Below are 21,598 nucleotides of genomic sequence, written 5' to 3' on the forward strand. Positions count from 1 at the left end.
CCCCTGCGCGCTTCAAAAAAGAAACAAAACAAGGGAGGGAGAGTAAAATTACATACCATAAACTCCACAGAAGCTTAAAAAATTTACTAGCAATTTGAAGCAAAATTAACCATACCACGAAATGGAATAATTATAATTTAACCCTCCATTAGAATATGCAGTATCTTCCCAGAATGAAAAAAAAAATAATTTTAAAATCTGTTAAAATCTGTTGAAAGTTTTGTACCTATTTTTTATTTTTTTTTGGAAACTGTCAATGGCAAACAGATGGCTCACATTCCATGGAGGTATTCATGTTAGTATTTGAGGGGTAAAGGCAGAAGAAAAACAATGACAATTCCACTTAGAGGCTTCAGTGTTAGTCAAATAGAGAGAGAGAGTGAGAGTTAAACTAATCTGTCAAACAAGATGGTAGAGGGAGTGTTGGAGGGTTTTGAAGGAGGGGGTTGCAGAGGTAGAGCAGCATTAGACTAAAGAATGACAGCAGCAGTAGTGACGTAGTAGCTATTTAAGGTAAATGTATGACAAATTTTTTTATAAATGTCAACACCCCGTATTCGGTCATTGATGCCTGCTTGGCTTCAGTGAGCTCGGCACAATGCTGAAGAGCGATAATTTGCCGTGGCAGAACAAAAAGACTGTTCATTCGTAAACAGATATAAAGTGCACCCCCGGCTCTGAGATCAGTGCTTAAACTAAAGGTTGCGGCAGTAAAATGGAGAAATAATCAGCACAGGCAGAAACAGACCGTCTACACGATTCACCCTATCACACAATAATTCTATAGCAAGAATGGATTGAAAACAATCAAGACAATGGCACTTAAAATATCAGTCTTGGCTATGAACACTAAATTGATGTGATCTTTCCTTAGATTAAATGATTAATAGCAAACATTCTTCCCCTCCAGGGGATGAAGGTCTTGATTAATACAAATAGATTTTTATTTTTTTATATTTTTGGGGCCAGCTTAAATGGAGCATATTTAAGAGTTAATCACTGAGACAAAACAAAGCGGCAGAGCCTGAACTTAAAACAGTCCTCTTTAATAGGGACTCACACACACGTACATATTCATACTGGTTAGTAATAATAATAACTGGAAGGTATGTCACCAATGTCTATGTCTGAAAGAGCCTATGGTTGAATGATACTTCAATCCTAGACAGAGGAAGACTCCTGTAAGCCCTCTTAGACCCCTATATGCCTTACGCCTTGTATTAACATAACGGTAACTGGATCGCTATCAGATAGCACTTGACCACATTATATGACAAGTGTAAATGCATCCAAGACGCATTGTGATCGGATCATGGAAACCACATTCGGAGGTGGTCAGGGATGAATTCTGAACACATTTAAAGAAGGTGTACATGCTGATGTTGCAAATTTGAATCTTGTCACCCAAATAATATTTCATTAATTATTCCATTGAAATACACTTATCTCAAATCTCGATTCTCTCCTCAAATCCCCACTCAGCCACATCTCTCCTGTTTTCTAATCAGGCTTTACTATCACGTTTCAGATGAGAAGCATATTTAGCACTTACAAAGTACCGAAAGCGAGATACATATAATTCAATTTGCTTTGACGACCTGAAATTTAGCTGTGACCCTGACTGTTTAAATGATAGAAAGCATTTAAATTATACATCAATGTTTTTAAAATTTGCAAAGTTTGGAAGGATAACTTTATTTAGATCTGTATCAATCTCTATCATAGTAGAGACGTATTTGATTGCAAGGTGAAAATACAATCCAGCTAAAGAATATCCAAATTATATCCAGGTATGAAACATATGTTAATGCAAGGTGTAAATGGGGCCATACTGTCCAACAAGAGAAATATTTTGCACTCACTAAATCACTGAAATAAATAATCTTGGTGCATTTTAATCTTACGAGTTTACAACAAAAATATATTTTGCAATAAGGGTTACATATGACCTTGTTAAATCTCGGAACATTCAGGTGGACAAGCTCCAATACAACAGCCAGTACTCTGGGTCCACTAAAGCACCTGTGAGACCATCTGATTCTAATTAAATTAGAGCCTCATGCAGTCCGTCTTTATCACAAACAATACAATCTTAAACTCTTGACATAACAGTTTGGTTTGGTTGTACAGGCTAGAGCTATGTGGGGAACCAAGATTATTATATGAAAGGCATTACATAAATGTAAAATACCTAAATGGAAAAGGTTTAACTTTACTTAAAGCTTCTGTAAGCGATTGAATCATCTCTTCACCATGTATAAAGTGTGCTTGACTACAGTCATGATCAATAGAAAATATACACAAACATCTCTTTTAAATTAAATTCAGTCTGTTTCCTCGAGCAGTAATAGTGTGATGCTACTATACTTGTGCTCGTCAAATAGCACAGAGTTTTTCTTAAAGAAGTGTCATCTATAATTCATCTAATTCGTTTTGCGCAGAAAGGAATTACTATGACTTAATTTAAATATGCTGTAGTGCTATTGTAAAGCATTTAGCTTCTGAATAAATTGGATTGCGGGGGGTTGGTAAAGAAGGTTTTGTGTCAAAATATCCATCGCAAAAGTTGCACAACTGTTTATTGAATTCACCCCAGATTCTTTATTTTTAGTTATTTTTGCAAATCTGTTTTGTGCCACTATTGGTGCAGGAATCGCTTGCAGCAGCTTTAAAGGTTCAACACTGGAATTACAGTGTGCATTTGCGCATCTATTCTATACAATAACACAAGTTAACAATAAATAAGTCGTACTCTAATATCAAAATACAAGGCAGTTTTCAAAAGATAAAAAAATCCTTAGTTAAGCCGCAAAATGCGCAAAAGTGAACGTTACCTGACGCAGGTTGCGGGACACGCGAACAGCGTGCCAGGCATTGTCATTGAACTTGCCGTCAGATGGCTCGACCAGAGCCTCGAAGGCGCCTGAACCCAGGTTGATGACCAGGCAAACGGCGCCACTCTTCAGAGACAGGTTGACGTAGTCGGCAGACTTGCCGGTGTGGAGGAGGAGGCCGTTTCGCTGCAGCGTTCGGAACGACAGTGTGATCTCGTCTGTGCTGCTCTGTATGGGCTTCTGGGACAGGTCGTAGCTGAAGAACTCATTACCCTTGAATGTGGCCACTGACTCCACTTGGCCTTGTTGAAGGGAGATAGAGAGAAGGTGAGGAAAGGTTGTTAGAGCAGGGATGGATGAGGGCAAGGGGTATGATCATGGCAGTAGCTGAGAACTGATAGTCATCTTTATCATCTCTGTCTAATACTAGTGTTTTATAGACTCACAAAGAACCAAGCAAGCATTTTACAAGGTTTCCACCTTTTGAGCAATGAATTTCTATGAATTTTTCTAGCCATTCATGATTTATGCAGTGTATAAATATTCTGTTTATAGAGATACAAAATGCAAAGACCCGTTTTTATCCAATAAATTATTTTAGGGCAGAGCGTAAAAACAAACCCCAAAAAATGTATCTATGACATTTCAATTACTTTTCCATCACCATTCAAAATTGTATTAATTGCCATGAACTTTTAAGGCCTAATCACACTTTTACAATTTCCTGATATTTCCAGGTTTTACATGACCACGGAAAACCTGATTTTGAAGAAATAGTGGAAATGGAAAATAATCAAAATAGGAATACATGTAAAATGCACACAAATGTATCATGATGTACAAACCAATAAAGGTTCAGGCAAGACTTCAGCCTTGATGTGATTTTGGCTAATGAGAGGTTTAAGACCACTGGCTCAAACCAGGCATGAACCATAAATGAACAATACAGCCACAAGCATGAATCACTGTACATGTCTCTGACATATGATATGCCATGAAAACTAAAATTTTATTTCACCACACTGTAGTTTTATTTCAAAGACATTCACGAATGCCTTGTCAACTCGTGCTTCACATAGATATGTGCCGAGGTGAGTGATGTCACACATGCAAATGTGAATAATCTCCCTAAGCACCAGTCACATCAGATAATCATGAAGGTCATTAATGTATGTAAAGCTTGCTGTCTTAAAATTAATCTGAGTGTGCAATTAAATGGGCTGAAATGAGCTGTCCACTTTAAAATAATGGTTGGATTTGCAGACACCACTGTAAAATGTTAAAGCTTTGATGAATGATGTAGGCAGATTCAAAAGACAGTCTATAAGAAAATAGGGGACTGAAGAGGAAGATTGTCAAAATTGTTTGAAAATGTCTCGGATGATGTGTACCGTTAATGGCTTTCCCAATATTCAAGTGAAACAAAAATTCTGGCTAAAACAACAATGTTATAATCAGAAACCACTCTCAAAAGCTCAGTGTTCTGTCCCCAATGCTTCTCCCACCATTGGCTCTATACTGAAGGATTGACTTCAGAACATTTGTTTGAAAAAGCTTTGGAATAATTTGTTTGTGTGCTCTTTTCACTTTATTGACAAGTCAACAGCTTCAAAAACTTATCAAACTTTACGACTCGGCTACTATAGCTGTCCTGAAAAGCAGCTCATTTAACTACAAAGAAATAATAGAAAGATGTGTGTATATGTGTTAAAATGTAATAAGCAACATTTAGAGTATGTTTAATTCTATTTAGCATTGCCCTTTACAAAGGCTTCATGTGTTTTGAAGTGATATTAACCAGTATAAAATGCATGAGTGTGGTGTATTGAGTACTGACATTGTTTCACCTGTTCCCCTTCTGTCGCTCTCTCCACGTTGTGTCGGAGAAGCGACACTAGGGGTCTCTCTTGAGCGCCGATATCCACCTCTGATCTATGAAAAAAGGCCAATGAGAGTTGGCAGCCAGTATTTGCATGTCCCGCCCCCGGACATACGGGTATTTAAGCGGCGCAAATACGGGAGTTCATTCAGAAAATTTCTTCGGAGCCGATGGTCTGTCTGCAGTTTGCTGCGAGTTACACACCACTAACGTTCCTGTTTCCTCTGACGATCTGCATGCTGTTGGATCTTGACGGCGCACAACAGCGGCTTTCTCCTTCGCATTGCACGGCGTGCATTGTTGCCCCTGAGCGCTTCGACAGCGCAGACACACACACATACTGTGTATTAAAAGAGTTATTTCCCTTAAAAGAGTGAATTTCTCTAAAAGAGCAAAACACAGCGGCGTTGAACGTCCTTTTCAGGACACGTCTTTTTCAAGATGCCCTTCCGCCCCTGTGTTGTTCCTGGATGCGGTAGAGTGTTCTCCGCTTCAGACGGCTACAGGCGCTGTCTCGTGTGTTTGGGCTGCGATCACACCGAGGCGGCGTTTGTGGATGGCTCATGTTCTCACTGCGAGAACATGACCATGACCACGTTGCGGTCGCGGCTTGCTTTCAACAGAGAGCAAGCCACCCCAGCTGCACCCCGCATTGCTCCTTCTTCCCACGGGATTGAGGACGATGCGGTTGGCGCTGGGGGCGTTTTGGGGGCGGCAGCGGGTGCAGTTTCGCCGGGTAGCCCCCCGCGAACCTCCCGTTCCCCGACACGCCCGCTGGTCCCCATCTACGCTCGCGGCGATAGCGGCTCACCTCACAGCCCGGCTGTCTATCCTCCCGAGCCCGAAGCAGATGAGCTCGCCGCTGCATCGGAGAGTGTGATGTCTGATGCCGAGGACTCCCCTGGACTGCCGCCTTCGGGCCAGCAGGCCCAGGCTGAGGCCGACGCTCAGATGTCTGACATGCTTTCGGGCCGCCGTGGCGTGGGGTTGGATTGGAACCCTCCATCCTCCCCACAGCCTTCACGGTTGGATGACTGGATCCTGGGGGCAGCGCGCCGTTCGTGGCCACGCATCCCCCCGGTCCCGTTTTTCCTGGATGTGCATGACGAGCTGACGTCTACGTGGAGAGCCCCGCTCTCCGCTCGTCTAGGTGCCACCCGCTCCACTCTCACCACCCTCGACGGCGGAGAGCCCACGGATACGGGCGATTCCCCAGGTCGATAGGGCAGTTGCGTAACATCTATGCCCCGGTAGCCCTACCTCCTGGCGTGGCCGCCCCGTACTCCCATCCAAGCCCTGTAGGACAACATCCTCGCTCAACGCGAAGGCCTACAGTGCGGCTGGACGCGCTGCCTCTGCCCTGCATGCGATGGCCCTCCTGCAAGTCCACCAGGCCAAAGCACTCAGAAACATGCACGGGGGTGGACCTAAACCTGATGTGCTGCAGGAACTGCGCTCAGCGACCGACCTCGCCCTGAGAGCGACGAAGGCCACAGCGCAGGCACTCGGACAGGCGATGGCCACCCTAGTGGTCCAGGAACGCCATCTCTGGCTCAATCTGGTCGAGATGCATGAGGCCGACAAGAACCGCTTCCTAGACGCACCTGTCTCCCAGATTGGCCTTTTCGGCGAAACCGTTCTCCGCGGTGAAGAAGCAGACGGAGGCCATCTCTCACATCATGCCCCGCCGCACACCTGCCGCTACGGGCCCTGCCCCGTCTGCCCGCCGAGGGCGTCCCCCTGCGAAGAAACCAGCTCCTGCTCCGCCTCAACCCGGGCCCAGCTCTCAGCCCCAGCGTCGAGCACCCCGCAGGTGGCGCACGCCCCCTGTCTCATGAACCCCCTCTAGGACCCGGAAGGCTCCCAAGCGTTCCTGAGACAGCCGACCCAGAGCCCAAGACGTTAGCTCCTGACGGGGGCTGTGGTACCCACATTCTCAATAAAAGAGCTATTTCCTTTGCCTCTGGGTCACCTGGCCCGCAAATTCAGTTCTCACGGCAATCTGCTTTCAGATTACGACAGTCCCGGTACACCAGACGCGGCGATCCCGCCTTCCGACTGCCTATGACTGCCCCCCGGCCGGCCGGTTCAGACGAGTGCAGAGGCGGCTCTTGCCCCGCTACGAGTAGCCGGCATCCGCATTCTCAACTACCTCGACGACTGGCTTATCCTAGCACACTCGAGAGTTACTATGCACACACAGAGACCAGGTGCTCCAGCACCTCAGCCGCTTGGGGCTTCAGGTCAACTGGGAAAAGAGAAAGTCACTCCGGTTCAGAGCATCTCTTTTCTCGGGTTGGAGTTAGACTCAGTCTCAATGACAGCACGTCTCACGAGCGAGCGTGCTCAGTCGGTGCTGGATTGCCTTGCTTCCTTCAAGCCAGGCACAGTGGTCCCTCTAAAACTTTTCCAGAGGCTCCTGGGGCATATGGCGTCCTCCGCGGCAGTCACGCCGCTGGGGTTGATGCATATGAGACCACTCCAGCACTGGCTCCAGACTCGAGTCCCGAGACAAGCATGGCACCACGGCACGCATCGGGTAAGGATCACCCCCGCCTGCCTCAAAACACTCCGACCCTGGACAGACCTCTGCTTTTTACGGGCAGGAGTGCCCCTGCAGCAGGTGTCCCGACGCGTTCTGGTCACAACCGACGCCTCAGGTTCCTGAGAGGCGCCCGGAGGTTGAATCCCTCCCGGCCAGGCCTAGTTCCCTCCTGGGATCTCTCGGTAGTCTTGGCAGGACTCCAGAGACCCCCCTTCGAGCCGCTTGAATCAATTGGACTCAGGGCCCTCTCTCTTAAGACGGCCCTGCTGATCGCGCTCGCCTCTATCAAGAGGGTCGGGGACCTGCAAGCGTTCTCTGTCAGCGACACTTGCCTGGAGTTCGGTCCGGCAGATACGTCTGTGATCCTAAGACCGCAACTGGGCTATGTGCCCAAGGTTCCTACCACACCATTCCGAGATCAGGTAGTGAACCTGCAAGCACTGCCCCGGGAGGAGGCAGACCCAGCCCTTTCGTTGCTATGTCCAGTGCGCGCCCTGCGCATTTACCTGGACTGCACACAGAGCACCAGACGCTCTGAGCAGCTCTTTGTCTGCTTTGGGGGACGGCAGAAAGGCAATGCCGTCTCCAAACAGAGGCTCGCCCACTGGGTTGTCGACGCCATCACACTGGCTTATCACACCCAGGCCGTGCCCCTACCCTTGCGGGTCCGAGCTCACTCAACAAGGGGTGTTGCGTCCTTGTGGGCACTGGCCAAGGGCACCTCCCTAGCAGACATCTGTAAAGCCGCGGGTTGGGCAACACCCAACACCTTTGCGAGGTTTTACAACCTCCACGTTGAGTCGGTTGCGTCTCGTGTTTTGTCAGGTCCGAGCCCGTAGAATCGGTAACACGTAGACCGACCGGCCGGGTGGATCGCTTGCGCCCAGCGCCCTTTTCCTGACGTCAAGGTTAAGTAGTGCGCCTTTTTTCCCAGGGCGCCCCACTCCGAGTCGGGACCCTGGTCAATTCCTCCCCAAGAAAAAGGGCAGGTGTGGCCTCCGCAGGGTCTGGGTAAGACCCCCTTCCCTATATGCGTGTAAGGGCCCCAGCCGTGATTGCTCTATGCGAGAAACATAGGGAGAAAAGAGGCCCAGCCAGGCTGGCCCGTTCCCATGTTGGCAAACATCGCCTTGTTCCCCTCTCAGGGTAACTAGAAGGATCCCGATGTTCGTATGGGGCATTGGGGAAGGGTACGTGCAGCCGGGTACAGACGATGCGTGGCACTGGATGAATCCCTGCCCGCCTCTGTATCGGCAGTTCACGTACACGGTTCAGCACATGGCAAGATTGGAATGGGTCCCCTAGTGTCGCTTCTCCGACACAACGTGGAGAGAGCGACAGAAGGGGAACATTTGGTTACGTATGTAACCTCCGTTCCCCGAGGGAGGGAATGACACGTTGTGTCTTTCCTCCGCCATGTTGCTGAACCGAGCCACTGTTGTGGCCGGCCCATTTCCGGCTCCTCAGAAAAATCCTGAATGAACTCCCGTATTTGCGCCGCTTAAATACCCATATGTCCGGGGGCGGGACATGCAAATACTGGCTGCCAACTCTCATTGGCCTTTTTTCATAGATCAGAGGTGGATATCGGCGCTCAAGAGAGACCCCTAGTGTCGCTTCTCCGACACAACGTGTCGTTCCCTCCCTCGGGGAACGGAGGTTACATACGTAACAAAACGTTCAATGTTGATTCTCGATAAATGAATTCTACACTGAAAGACTATAATTATGAGATGTACCATGTACAGAAATGAAATGCTTTATGCTTTACATTTTTTTTATTAATTCCTTTACCCTGTATTTTTCTGGCTGTAATCTACACTTTGCATTATGTCCATGTCTTTCATCCCTTATGGTGAAAATCTTGATTTGAAAAATATTGTGGTCAGTAATTGAGTATCAATTACATTTATTTATAGTGCTTGTTTATAATACAAATTGTTTAATTTGCTTTTGTGTACATTGCTTATAATGTATGTCCTGTATTGTGTGTTCGCTAATGCATTCTGATTTCCCACAAACGATTGATCAATAAAGTCAATACAACTATCATCAGGATCGGTCATGATATCAACAAAAACATTCAATGTAGGTTTAGGCTTGTACTAAGATAAAGAGATTGTCAAAAAAAATTAATCTGGGTCTCAAGAGACTTTGTTTTTTTTTTGGTGGTGGTGGTCATGAATTGTAAGCTTGTATCATATTTGATACATGCATTTCAACATGATTTCTCTACTAAATAATATATGAGATGTTCCCCAAGCACAAGTTGCTTCAATTCAGCAAATACTCATTTTGAAATATCAGTGATCATATAAACATTACTGTTACATATACTTTATCAAATTCAGCAAAGATTTCACAATAAAAAGGCATTTGTGTCACACAATATGAAGGGTGGTTATTTTGGAAATTATATTTCAATGACTTCTACTTCCAGAAAAGCGCTTTCAACTGGAGGATCAGACATCTTGTACATTGCATAAAACATTTCAGCAAAGTATTCTCCGTGTTGACGACGGAGAATCTTAATAAAATCCTATATCAAATGTGTATCAAACCGCATGACTTTATATGGTTAAGAGCAATCCTTTCATACTAGTTTTGTGACCCCTCCTTGTATAGCAACTCGTGAATATTAGGTCATTAGGACAGAGATGTTTTAATACCATCTCTGATTTAAACTTCAGTATCTACATTTGTATTAGAGTTGTGAGTTCAATTTATTTCTGAGATTCAGTTCAAACTGTCCATATTAACAAATCATTAACAATTAGGGGTGTAACGGTTAACTTATTTCACAATACGGTTCAGTTAACGATACTGACCTCACAGTTCACTTCGTTTTACAAATATTTAAACTAAGCCTGAATCAAGAAAAGTAAAGATTAAAATTTATATTTTTTATTATTATTATTAGTTTATAGACATATGAAAATCAGTTTGTTTCCTTAATAATTTAGCTAAAAGTACTGTTCTTAAAAGTGCTAAATATTCAATCAGAGATCTACCAGGACTAGAAATCCACACAGAACAGAACAATGGTGACTCCAAATGGAAATATTAGCTAATAATTCTGCTTACTAAAAATACGGAATTATGTTAGATATATATGCTGCTTACATCCATCCATCCATCCATCGTCAACCGCTTATCCTGTGTACAGGGTCGCGGGGATGCTGCTTACAAACATTTAAAATATTTTCAATAAAAAATTTTTTTTCAAAAATAGTATTGTTTCTGTTTACATGTAAATATTATTTAAAAAATGCATAGGCTATATATGGAAGTGCATACTTATCCAGTTAAATAATAATAATTTACAGATTAAATAAAATCAGACATGACAATTGACATTAGGATTATATTCCTCTATTGCATTATTATACATAATATGCAGCATTTTATATAGTAGATTAATATGGCACACTCATTAAACCTCTGAACACTTTAATTTTCTCTCCCGCTGTTAGGCCAGATCACTATTGCGCATCAAACTGACATTCGATCCCTTGTGCTGAAAAGGCGCTCTTGGATTCATGGTACAAGTACAACACTTGTGGCAGCTAGTATGCAATCACATTTTAGAGCTCCTTGTGTCCAATGAAGCGATTTCCATGTGTATGGGTGTGTTACGTAGGCGTAGGACTTCATGCATATTGGATAGAACAGATGCAAAAATAATTAATTTTTAATAAAAAAAAAGTCCCATCTCACATTTTTTAACCACAATGCACCATGCCATGATAAACCGTTACACCACTAATAACCATTTTAATTAATTGATTCAAAACTATGACTCAACAATTCATTTGCGTCATCACTCAAAAAAAATGTCACTCAAAAATCTGTTTGGTAGAAATAATGTCTCCACGAATTCATAAAGAAAATCCCCCATGTAAGTAATTCTAAAGCTAATACATAAATATCAAGATATTGAATATTGTCAAAAGACAAAAAATATTGAGACATTTCTTTAGCTATCACCCAGTCCTGCCAACCATTTCAAACAATCATGTTTCACAGCACCGTGACAAAGTGATATTCGCCCTTCAGATATACATGCACAACCTGTTCAGCATACTATAAAAATAGTATGAAATATTCCATTTCAGGTTTACCCATCAGAGCATAACATTAATTTGAAGACTTGTGATATTTCATCAAGCAGGAGAGCTCAAATCATCAGCTAGGAAAGAAACGATTGGGCACAAATCAACCAACCAGACATCTTCACCATGAAAATGTGACCTTGCAAAACTACAGCGGAAGAATCTTATCACAATGCCACTTGGTTCAGTGGAGAATAAACAGCGAGAGCATGTTCCACAAAAGCCAGAGATGACAGAAACGAAGCCCCTGCTGAGTTCTGTGTGCTTAAGTTTTTTTTTTTTTTCACAGACTACTGCATGACGCAAATAGAAAAAAACACTGGGCTATGACTATGTATAAGGTAATGTTTCTAACAATAAACCAACATGACATGATGGGACCAGACAATATCAGTCACTTTAAACTTTACAAAAGTGCAGACCGAAAGTGCTTCAGATGTTCTGTAGATAGTGAAAATGACTTTAAAAACATATTATGACTCAAATATTTTTACCAAAAAGCTAGTATGTTTGATGAAAGATTATTAATGCAAACTGAATACAAACATATTTTTCTAAGAATAACTGACTAATGAATACTGCAAAATAAAAACAGGGACATTTATTTGTTTAAACTCCTATAGACATGAGTTGTAATTTTGCAATATATGTATAAAATCATGACCACACACAATAAAACGAATACTCCATTCATATCAGTAACCTTATAAAAACTATTTTATTCTACATGGAGTGGGTCCGCACATGGGTGCTGCCATGTTAGAATCAATGAGCAGCCAAAAACTACTCGCTTAATCTTAGTAACTGTTCTGATATTTGACATTTTCACTAATTGATTAATGTAAACAAGGCTGACTGTGAATGCTATATATCTACAATAGCATCTGAAACTAAAATCTATTTATTTTAAATGAAGCTACATCCAAGTTGCTGGGAGTCAATGTAAGTCCAAGATGACACAAAGACAAAAGTTACCGAGTGACACTTTAAATGGGTAAATATGATGTTGTCAGTAAGAAAACAGTAAAATTGACAAAGAGAAAAAGGTATAAAAATGTATTTACATTTTTGTTTTATTCTGGAGTATTTCCAGTGAGTTTAAAAAGGCCTTGACCAGAGAGCAGTAACACCACAACTAGATTGAAAGGTTTTTGGACAAACTTTAGGTTGGCTTGAAAAAGCCTAATCTGAAAGTTTATTGATATATAGAACACTTAGCTATGCATTGCTAAAATGTTTTAGCATGTTGCTAGAATATTTTAACACTTAGCTAGCATTGCTAGCATATTCCTAGTATGCTTTAGCATGTTGCTAGGCATTGCTAACATGAGACTGAGTTACCAGGGTGATACACAAAAGGCTCCTTGACAGCCTGAAACAAATGAGCCATCTGGTGTAGAGATATGTGTTTGTTTCTTGGTTGTTAGGGTACGCCCATGTGGTTTCAAGGCAGTTGCCAGGTTGATACTAAAAAGGCTGCTTGCTGTCCCGAGTCATACAAGCCAACAATGAAGTCTCTACGACATTCTGATCCGGAGATATCCAGAGATATCCAGCGATTTTGAAAGGAAGACAATAGCATTTGGTTTCTAGGGTGCTCTAAATGGCTGCTAGGGCGTGGCTAAGTAATTTCCAAGTGGACACTTGAAGACTGATTGCTCACCCAAGTAAAACAAACCATCTCTCATGTCTCCAGGACATTCTAATATGAAGATATCTCTCAGAGCCATTTTAATGGATGTCAATAGGGCTGGTTGCTAGGGTGCTCTAAATGGTTGCTAGGGCATGGATAGCAAGTAACCAAAGTGATTCTTATTGGCTGCTTAATGACCTGACTGAAAAGAGTCAATCCCAAAGTCTCCAAGACATTCTGCTCTGAAGACTTCCTTATGAGCCATTTTGAATGGAAATCTATGAGCGTGGTTGCTAGGGTGACATAAATGGTTGCTGATGGTATCCAATCAGATTCGAGGACCGGAACTAACGGTTGTATATACATACAGTATATATATATATATATATATATATATATATATATATATATATATATATATATATATATATACACACACATACAAGAATTTGTTTGCAGCAGTCCTATTGAGCTCTCGTAGCAGCTGCTGTTTCTTCTTGTTGTGTAAATGTCTTTAATTGCTTCATCATTTTACAGTTATCCCTTTTACAATAAATCATGTTTTAAGTCATCATGATTTCATGCTGAACTCTTGAGAAGTGTAAATGCTTTTAGAAAAAAATTTATATTTTTAAAACAATGTCTTGTGCACATTTTAAAAGAATTTAAGTTCTTATTTTCATAATCATCAACTTTTAGCAGAGAGGTAAATCCCGAGTCTCTTGCGAGAAGTGAATCGCGTTCTCTCACATGATTGGTTGTGTGTGGCAAACATCAGTCATTCACGTGCACAAAAATGCATTCCTCTTCTCTATATTACATCCTTTACAGTTAAAAACAACTCGATTTACAACTCGCTTTACAACTCACTTTTAGGGCATTCTTCTTCAAGCCAAGCAAGGCAAAAACTATAAAAATGGGCACTGGAGTTGCCCCTTAATTCAGAAACCATAAAGCCAGCTTTTGTTTTGCGGCCATATCTGGTGTTGCTGATGATATGTCTGAATCTTCATGTCCAATCACAAATATCGAAATTCAAGCGAGATTACAGAAATAAACAATCTTCACCCCAGACCTGCAGAGCACATGCTAGAATAGAATACCCTTGTTACCCACAGCCTGATTTATTTACTTAAGACTCTTTTGTGCCTTTGATTTGACAGGACTGGAGCAATCAGTTCTTTAGGCATCATGACTTACTGTCATTATGCACTAATGTTAATGCCTCAGATATGAAAACAGTTACACTAAATGAAAGGGAGTGTGAAATCAAAAGTGACAGACTTGGAGTGAGATAGACAACTGGGTTATGATTTTGAGAAAGAAAAAGAGAGGAAGAATGTGACATGGATTGTGGGGACATGTGATCAAATGTTCCAATCCAAACACTTCTTTCTGCATCAATTTGAGTGCTTTACATGGACAGCAGAAAAGCAGAGTTTTGCGAGAACGTGGCTTATTGAGAGAAAGCTGCGTTCCAATTTACATGTACTGTATAAGTGGCATACTCTTAACTCATGTATGCATGCGGCTTGGTGAGAAAGCAGAGTTCTCCATAGCAACGTAATACCCCCAAGACGCTTGTGTAAGTAACAAACACGACATCGGAGAAAGACTTTGCTATTTTACTCTCTGTTGCTTCACTTTATTTACATATATTCCACAGTAGTTGTTGTGTTTGTTTCCTTAACTTTCTGTTGCGACCTGCAGCAGAATTGCGCAGCAATAGTGGGGTTTTCACTATTACGTGAAACACTGGTATTTCCCCAATATACGAGCACATATATGTGGAGGTAAGGGACAGTTGATAATTAACACTGATGTTTATAAAGGAGTATATTATATTATGTATGTGCTTTCCCTACTGTACTCCCGAAAATGTTGAATTCTTTCTTCTTTGTTTACTTCTTATTCGGCTCGATCCGATGACATGTGTTACCCCGGTCTGTTCATACACATGCACACTCTTCAAAAACCTGTGAGAATGCAGCTTATGTGATTACATGGCCAAATAAGCAGTGTTCTCCAGGAGAAACCTAGGTGTGTTAAACCGCTTTCTCTTATTCCCTTAAGTGGTGCATAGAAACATGCATTCTCACTTATACGCCGCTTTCTACAAAAACCCTGAAATAAACAGTTTTCTTAAGTGCATGTAAACAGGGTCAGTTTCTATAGGAACGATGCAACAAGATTCCGGAAGCAAGCAATTGTTTTTGTACACAAGTAAAGTGACAATGCTGCACATAATCACAATATTACAGCCAATAGTACAATATCTGGGGTTAAATTCACTATGAATGAATTGCGGTCATTAACCCTTTCACATGTATGTTCAAACCGGTGTGATTACACTAGGTTGGGCTAAGATGTGTACAATCAAACCAGTGTGATCTGTATTCATGCTGCTGTTTACCAGCAAAATTGGTTGTTATAATTACAGAAGCAGTTGTCATAATGCACCAGCTGCTCAAATAGTCTTTTCAACAACACAATATCTTTATTTTTATATGTTTCAAACTTTTATACAATCACTAAATAAATGTATAAAGCCATTACCAACTGAGCATACTGTTTTGATGCAGCACTGTGGCCATTTTATCTGACATCAAACAAAGAATACACAAACTATTCAGTCCACTCGAGCCTTCTCCCATTCCGTCTGTCACAACCACTTCCGGGGCTGGAAGAGTGGCAGTTATAGGTTTTTAGAACCTTCTATGCTCCACTTTTGTATGCTTCTATGACGATACAAACTCAGAATCCCATCTTGCATTGCAATGAAAATATGCCAGTGCACATAGCCGGCAAGCGCATTCGCAATCGCATCTTATCTATCATAATCAATCATTATAAACATATAAACCACATTATATGTTTGATAATATATAATCTGACCTTCATTGCACCCGCTATGATATAATCTGTCCCACAGTGCATCTGTTGTGAAGTGTAAGGTAAGATTTATTTTAATTACAGCACTCACACTGGGGATTAAAGAACTCAGTCTGGGAGATCCGTCTGTTCAGAAGAAACTCACGAGCAAAAAGGTTTAAAGTGGCATTTATTTGCACATGCTGTCTGTGCTGGTTCAGCGGTTGATTCATTGAAGGAATCATGTATATCAGGCAACGGTTCAATCACGGCCACAAAATCTGTGCTGCTTGCAATTTGCATGGCACAATTGAGATCTTGTGGGTCTAGACAGTGTAGAATGCAGCAGAAAACCACAATCTGGCTCACTTTCTCAGGACAGAAAAGCATCATTCTACTACGGTGATCCACACACCTTAATCATCTCTTTAACATGTAAAAACGGCTTGACTACACCATGTATATGGATATATACCAGGTTATAATGCTCTTCAACATCATTTCATCCTTATTTGATGAATTAATGCTGCCATGAACAATAGAAAATCTACACAAACATTTCATTTAAATCAAATTCAGTTTACCTCCTGCTTTCCTCGGGCAGTAATAGCGCAATGCTTATTTTGCCAGGCAAATAACAAAGTTTTGAGAATAAAGAGCAATCTATAATTAGCCCAATTACAAAGAAAACAGGCATGCTTAGGGAAAGGAATGATAACTACTTAATTTAAATAACCAAGACATAACGCTATTTTAGCACTTGCTTAAACTTAAACGATTGGTGAATAAGATGCAGGTTTTTGCAATTAAATACCTGGCGCAAAAGAAGTGAAACTGTTTAATTAATTTGTCCATTGATGCTTAATGTATAGTTACACGATTTTGGACCAATGAGATTTCACAGTGGACGGGGCTACCCAGTGCAACGCTAAATAGAAACATAGTAACTGAAAAAATGTCCTGTCACATTCAAGGCTGGTAAGGATATTTACATGGAAGAGATACTTTTATCCTTTGTTGCTTTATTATATGGTGCCTGGATTGGACAGTGTCAGCTTAGAGATCTACATATTTTCAAAATCATTTCAATCATTTCAAAATAATTTGAATCTGTATGGCTATAGCAGGGGTCTTTTAAACATTTATTAGAGAACAAAATTTATGTAAGATAATGAGAGAATATAAGAGAATAATGTTTTTCTTAATTCAACACACACTCACTGAGCACTTTATTAGGAACGCCTTACCACCTACTACTGGACCGATATGATGAGTAAGAGCCAGCTAAAATCTTACAGAGTGCACCTTTAATATTAATTTCTACAAACACTCACTGAGCACTTTATTAGAAACACCTGTACACCTACTTATTCATGGGATTATTCAATCAGTCAATCGTGTGCAGCAGTGAAATACATGAAATCATGCATATACGGGTCAGGAGCATCAGTTAATGTTCACATCAACCATAATAATTAGGAAGAAAAATTGGATCTCAGTGATTTCGACAATGGCATGATTGTTGGTTCCCAGATGGGCTGGTTTGAGTGCTGATCTCCTGGGATTTTCACACACAACAGTCACTAGAGTTTACTCAGAATGGTGCCAAAAACAAAAACCCTCCAGTGAGTGGAGGTTGTGTGAACGGAAATGCCTTGTTGATGAGAGAGGTCAACAGAGAATGGCCAGACTGGTTTGAGCTGACAGAAAGGCTGCGGTAACTCAGATAACCACTCTGTACAATTGTAGTGAGCAGAATAACATCTCAGAATGCACAACTCAACGAAGCTCAAGGCAAATGAGATACAACAGCAGAAGACCACATCGGGTATGTTATTAGGACCTTAGTGTTCCTAATAATGTGCTCAGTGAGATTATATTCTAAGAAAACAAGTCTTAAAATCTTACACAATTTTGCTTTTCATATAAATGTATCTTGTTTTAGGATGTTTACATATTTCTATTGTAAAAAGACAAAAACTGTGTAGTCAGAATAGCTGATGTGACTATAATTGTAGCAGAATATGTATTGTATGAAATTATTACAGGTCACTGAACAGAAGAAAGCAAGTAAAAAGAAAATAGCAGCAATTGAAAACAATGATGACAAAGTCCCCATAACATCAGAAGGAAGACATAGGCCACAGTAGGAAATAATGGCAATCCAGATGTAATCTTCAGAGTGTTATTATTCCAGCAAACTGTGTCCTCTTCCCAAGGATGTGGCAGCATGTGAGCCTCTCTCCCAGCTATCATCAAGACCTCTCCCTCTGACTGGCTGAGCTCAAAGTGCTGATCTCAAGCCGACATGTCCAATTAAAGACACACAAGCTCCAACCTCCCTGCTTCTTATGAGACAACAGGGACAAATATGACACAGGACTCATTTCTAATGTCACCCATGTGTGTCTTTTTCCTGACATGTTGGTTTGTCTCCATTGGTTATGGAAAGTGAGTGTCTCTCAGAGAGAAATATCAACAGCTGATTAAGTCCAGGCCCTGAAGCAGCCAAAGCCATTTTCTTTGCAGATTAAATATGGCTACAGGAGAGAGATGGATCAGAGGGAGTATATCTATTGGAGTTAATAATTCTATTTCCTCCATTATGGTGATGGAAGACGAGACGGAGCACAACAGCAATGTGTATCAAGGGACACTGGTATTTACGGCAAACTTTATCACCCTGTAGACTGTTAAATTTGAGACTTTAGCATAAAATAATGTAACTCAACTAGGGATTGTGAATGTGTCACAATGGTTGTCCAGTTGTCCAATTAAACACTAGTCAACCTAATTAGTGAGGTTTTTCATAGATTTTATTTTTAGTAATGATAGTTTAATTAGGGCAGTCAATCGATAACATTTTTTAATCAAAATGAATTACATGGTATGCCGATTAGTAAATCAAATTGATCACAATTAATCGCATACACAAATATTTGCTGAGAAAGCTCCTCAAATAACAATAATTAAATATATATTGATTAAATAATTATAAATACTGTAGGTATATTGAAATAGAATATATACATTTAAAACAATAATAATACAGAAAATTAAAATGCATCATATTATTTGGGCACACAAGTTAAGCATTAAAAAGACAATAGATAGATCCCCACCTTCGGATTTGCACCCAATCAAGCTGTGTTTGAACACCAGGACGTGTTCTCGTCTTGTGTTGTCTGCTGTTGGTGAGAATGGTTTGTTCTCTGTCTGTTTGAGCTGCGCGTTTTTTATACAGCACGTTTCCCTTTCTTCCCTCTAGAGAAAAAGGTGGTACTCCATGCTTGAATTGCTTATATGGAAGGAATATTCCTTATTACGGTCCAGGGACATGATTTTTTTTAAAGTGTTATTTTTTATAAAATGAATCGCACTGAATTAATGCGTTAAATCAACAGCCTTAAATGAAAATATAGTTGCGATTAGCAAGCACAATAAAACCATCGCTGAAAACGTTTAAAGCATTGCCGCTACACATACAGTAGCATATGTTGGGTTGATGCATCGCATGTCTCCCTCACGCATACTTTAATTTGTTTAGGGTTTTTTTTTTGACAAGGCCACAAATGCTGCTTTAAGTCGCCATGTCAAATTCAAAACAGTCCAACTTTTAAAAAACAAAACAATTCTCAAGACTATTGCATTCTGTTGTGCCCTTTTGAGATGTTTTTGAATACAAGATCATGTCTTATGTAAACAGGTCTTCTTAACAAAGATTACTCAACTAGTCTTCAGGCAACTGACTGACTAGTGGAGTTAAAAAAATGTGTAGTTTTGCACAATCCTGACCTCAATGTGTGCTGCCCACACACACACTTGATTCATATTGAAGGCATGTATAAACACTAACATGACATGGAATGCACATGTACTTAATTGATTTGTGCAAGAAATAGAGCATAAATGAATTAACAGAAGTTTCCCCAAAGGAACATGACAACAGGCTCAAAGCTCAGAGTCTCTCTGGTCTGTACTGAAGACGTTCTCTCTTCGCCAGCTCTCTGGTGTCATTAAACCTCATCTTTAAAATATTATATGTGCCCACAGGCCAGTTTGCTTTGCTGAATTTCACTGATAAAATCTGCCTTTAGTGGAAAAAGCGGGGGTGTATTCATACAAACAGCATGTCACCATATTGAGGACTGTTGAGACTCTTTGGGTTGCCAGTGATCTGATCAAAAGGCTTGATCAAGTTCAGTACATAGATGATAAAATATATATATATATATATATATATATATATATATATATATATATATATATATATATATATTGTATGACCACAAAAATTAAAATGCATTTTTCAAGTTACAATAGTTTTAAATAGATTTTGTTTTAAGCATTACAGATAACCACAGATATCTTTAATGTCTTTAAATGCCTTTAATCTGGTTTGTTTCAGTTCAAGGCTCAACTAGCTAAAATAGAGAGGGAAAACTTTATTTTCACTTTTAATAAATCAATCAGTTTCTTATTATAAATACATCAATTTCCATCTGGAACATTTTTTGTACAGCGGTTCTCCAACTGTGATACATGTTGAATCCCCAGGTGGTACACAGCTTGACTCTGGAAATTGAGCTACACTACTAAAAAATTATAAAAATATAAATTTGATTCAAATTATTTTTCTGTGTTTCATTTTTAACGGCTGATTGCAATTTAATTATAGCTTCATGCTAAGACTCACGCATAAGCCCACAGAATCAGTGAACAATTACCTACATTTTGTTTGTTCCTCACACCAAGCTATCTTATGCCTTCAAAAAACAGCAGATTGGACGTTCTACCTAACAGTTTCTTTCGTGTTTCATGTTAGAAAAACATTTAATTGACTTTGTTCACTTTAATTGCATCTTTTTTTATGTTGAAGGAAGCTGTCATTCTGCCAAACGTCTCCTTTTGTGTGCAATGAAAGAAAAAGTTATACTTATTTGGAACAAACTTGAGGGTGAGTAATGATGACAGAATTATCACTTTTAAGCTATGATGTTCTGATTTAATCACAGGCAGTACTTTCCCTGAATATTTTGAGAACCACTGCTCAAGTAGAAAAAACTAAATAGCTGAACCCTATAAATAGAAGACCACAATCATAAATTCAAACACTGCTCTACCAGATGTTGTCCTGCACGGTCAATAGACATTCAAAATATTTGTTCCATGGGCAGCCTTGCTCAGCACCTTTAGTAAAGCCCCATATATCGAAAGCAAATCATTTCCAGCTGTAATGCAGCATATACTGTAGACTTGCAAATAGATTATCCCTTGATCTGGACTCACACTGTGAAAAAAAAAGATAATCCCTGTCACACGTCATGTGCCTCTCATAAATAAATGTTAACAAGAAGGCGAAAAAAGGGAGAGAAAAAAAGGGCAATTTCTGCTGTGATGCAATCTAGTTGCAAAACACAAACTGCTCTGGCAACCTTTTGATTCTTTCCACCCATAAACGCATTGTGTTTAAAATACAGACAAGGACAATTTTCCATTCCTGCAATATTTCACCGCTATCATGCAGTTTTCTCTTGGGAAGCTTCAATCAACAAACCAGCATTATCGTAGCATGAGCATATTTCACAGGAAGGAGAAAAGATTCTCACAATTGCAGCCCTGAAGAAAGATCATTATCTGTCAAAAGATAACCACCTGCGCAATTATTTTTATTCCGATGCACTGGCACAACCTGCTGTTTGTCAGTTTAAAACAATGGAAAAC

At 40.5% G+C, this 21,598-nt stretch overlaps 1 protein-coding gene across 1 annotated transcript in view; it reads right to left on the minus strand.

Annotated features, from left to right (window-relative positions):
• The window catches only part of LOC127627699 (neurexin-1-like), a 527,683-nt gene that overhangs the window by 364,648 nt on the left and 141,437 nt on the right, over window positions 1-21,598 (minus strand). Inside the window, exon 6 of the mRNA XM_052104201.1 lies at window positions 2,835-3,136. Within this exon, the coding sequence (XP_051960161.1) occupies window positions 2,835-3,136 (302 nt within the window). The remainder of the gene's footprint in view (window positions 1-2,834; window positions 3,137-21,598) is intronic.

This window comes from Xyrauchen texanus, chromosome 34 (assembly GCF_025860055.1).
Source record: "Xyrauchen texanus isolate HMW12.3.18 chromosome 34, RBS_HiC_50CHRs, whole genome shotgun sequence".
Taxonomy (NCBI): domain Eukaryota; kingdom Metazoa; phylum Chordata; class Actinopteri; order Cypriniformes; family Catostomidae; genus Xyrauchen; species Xyrauchen texanus.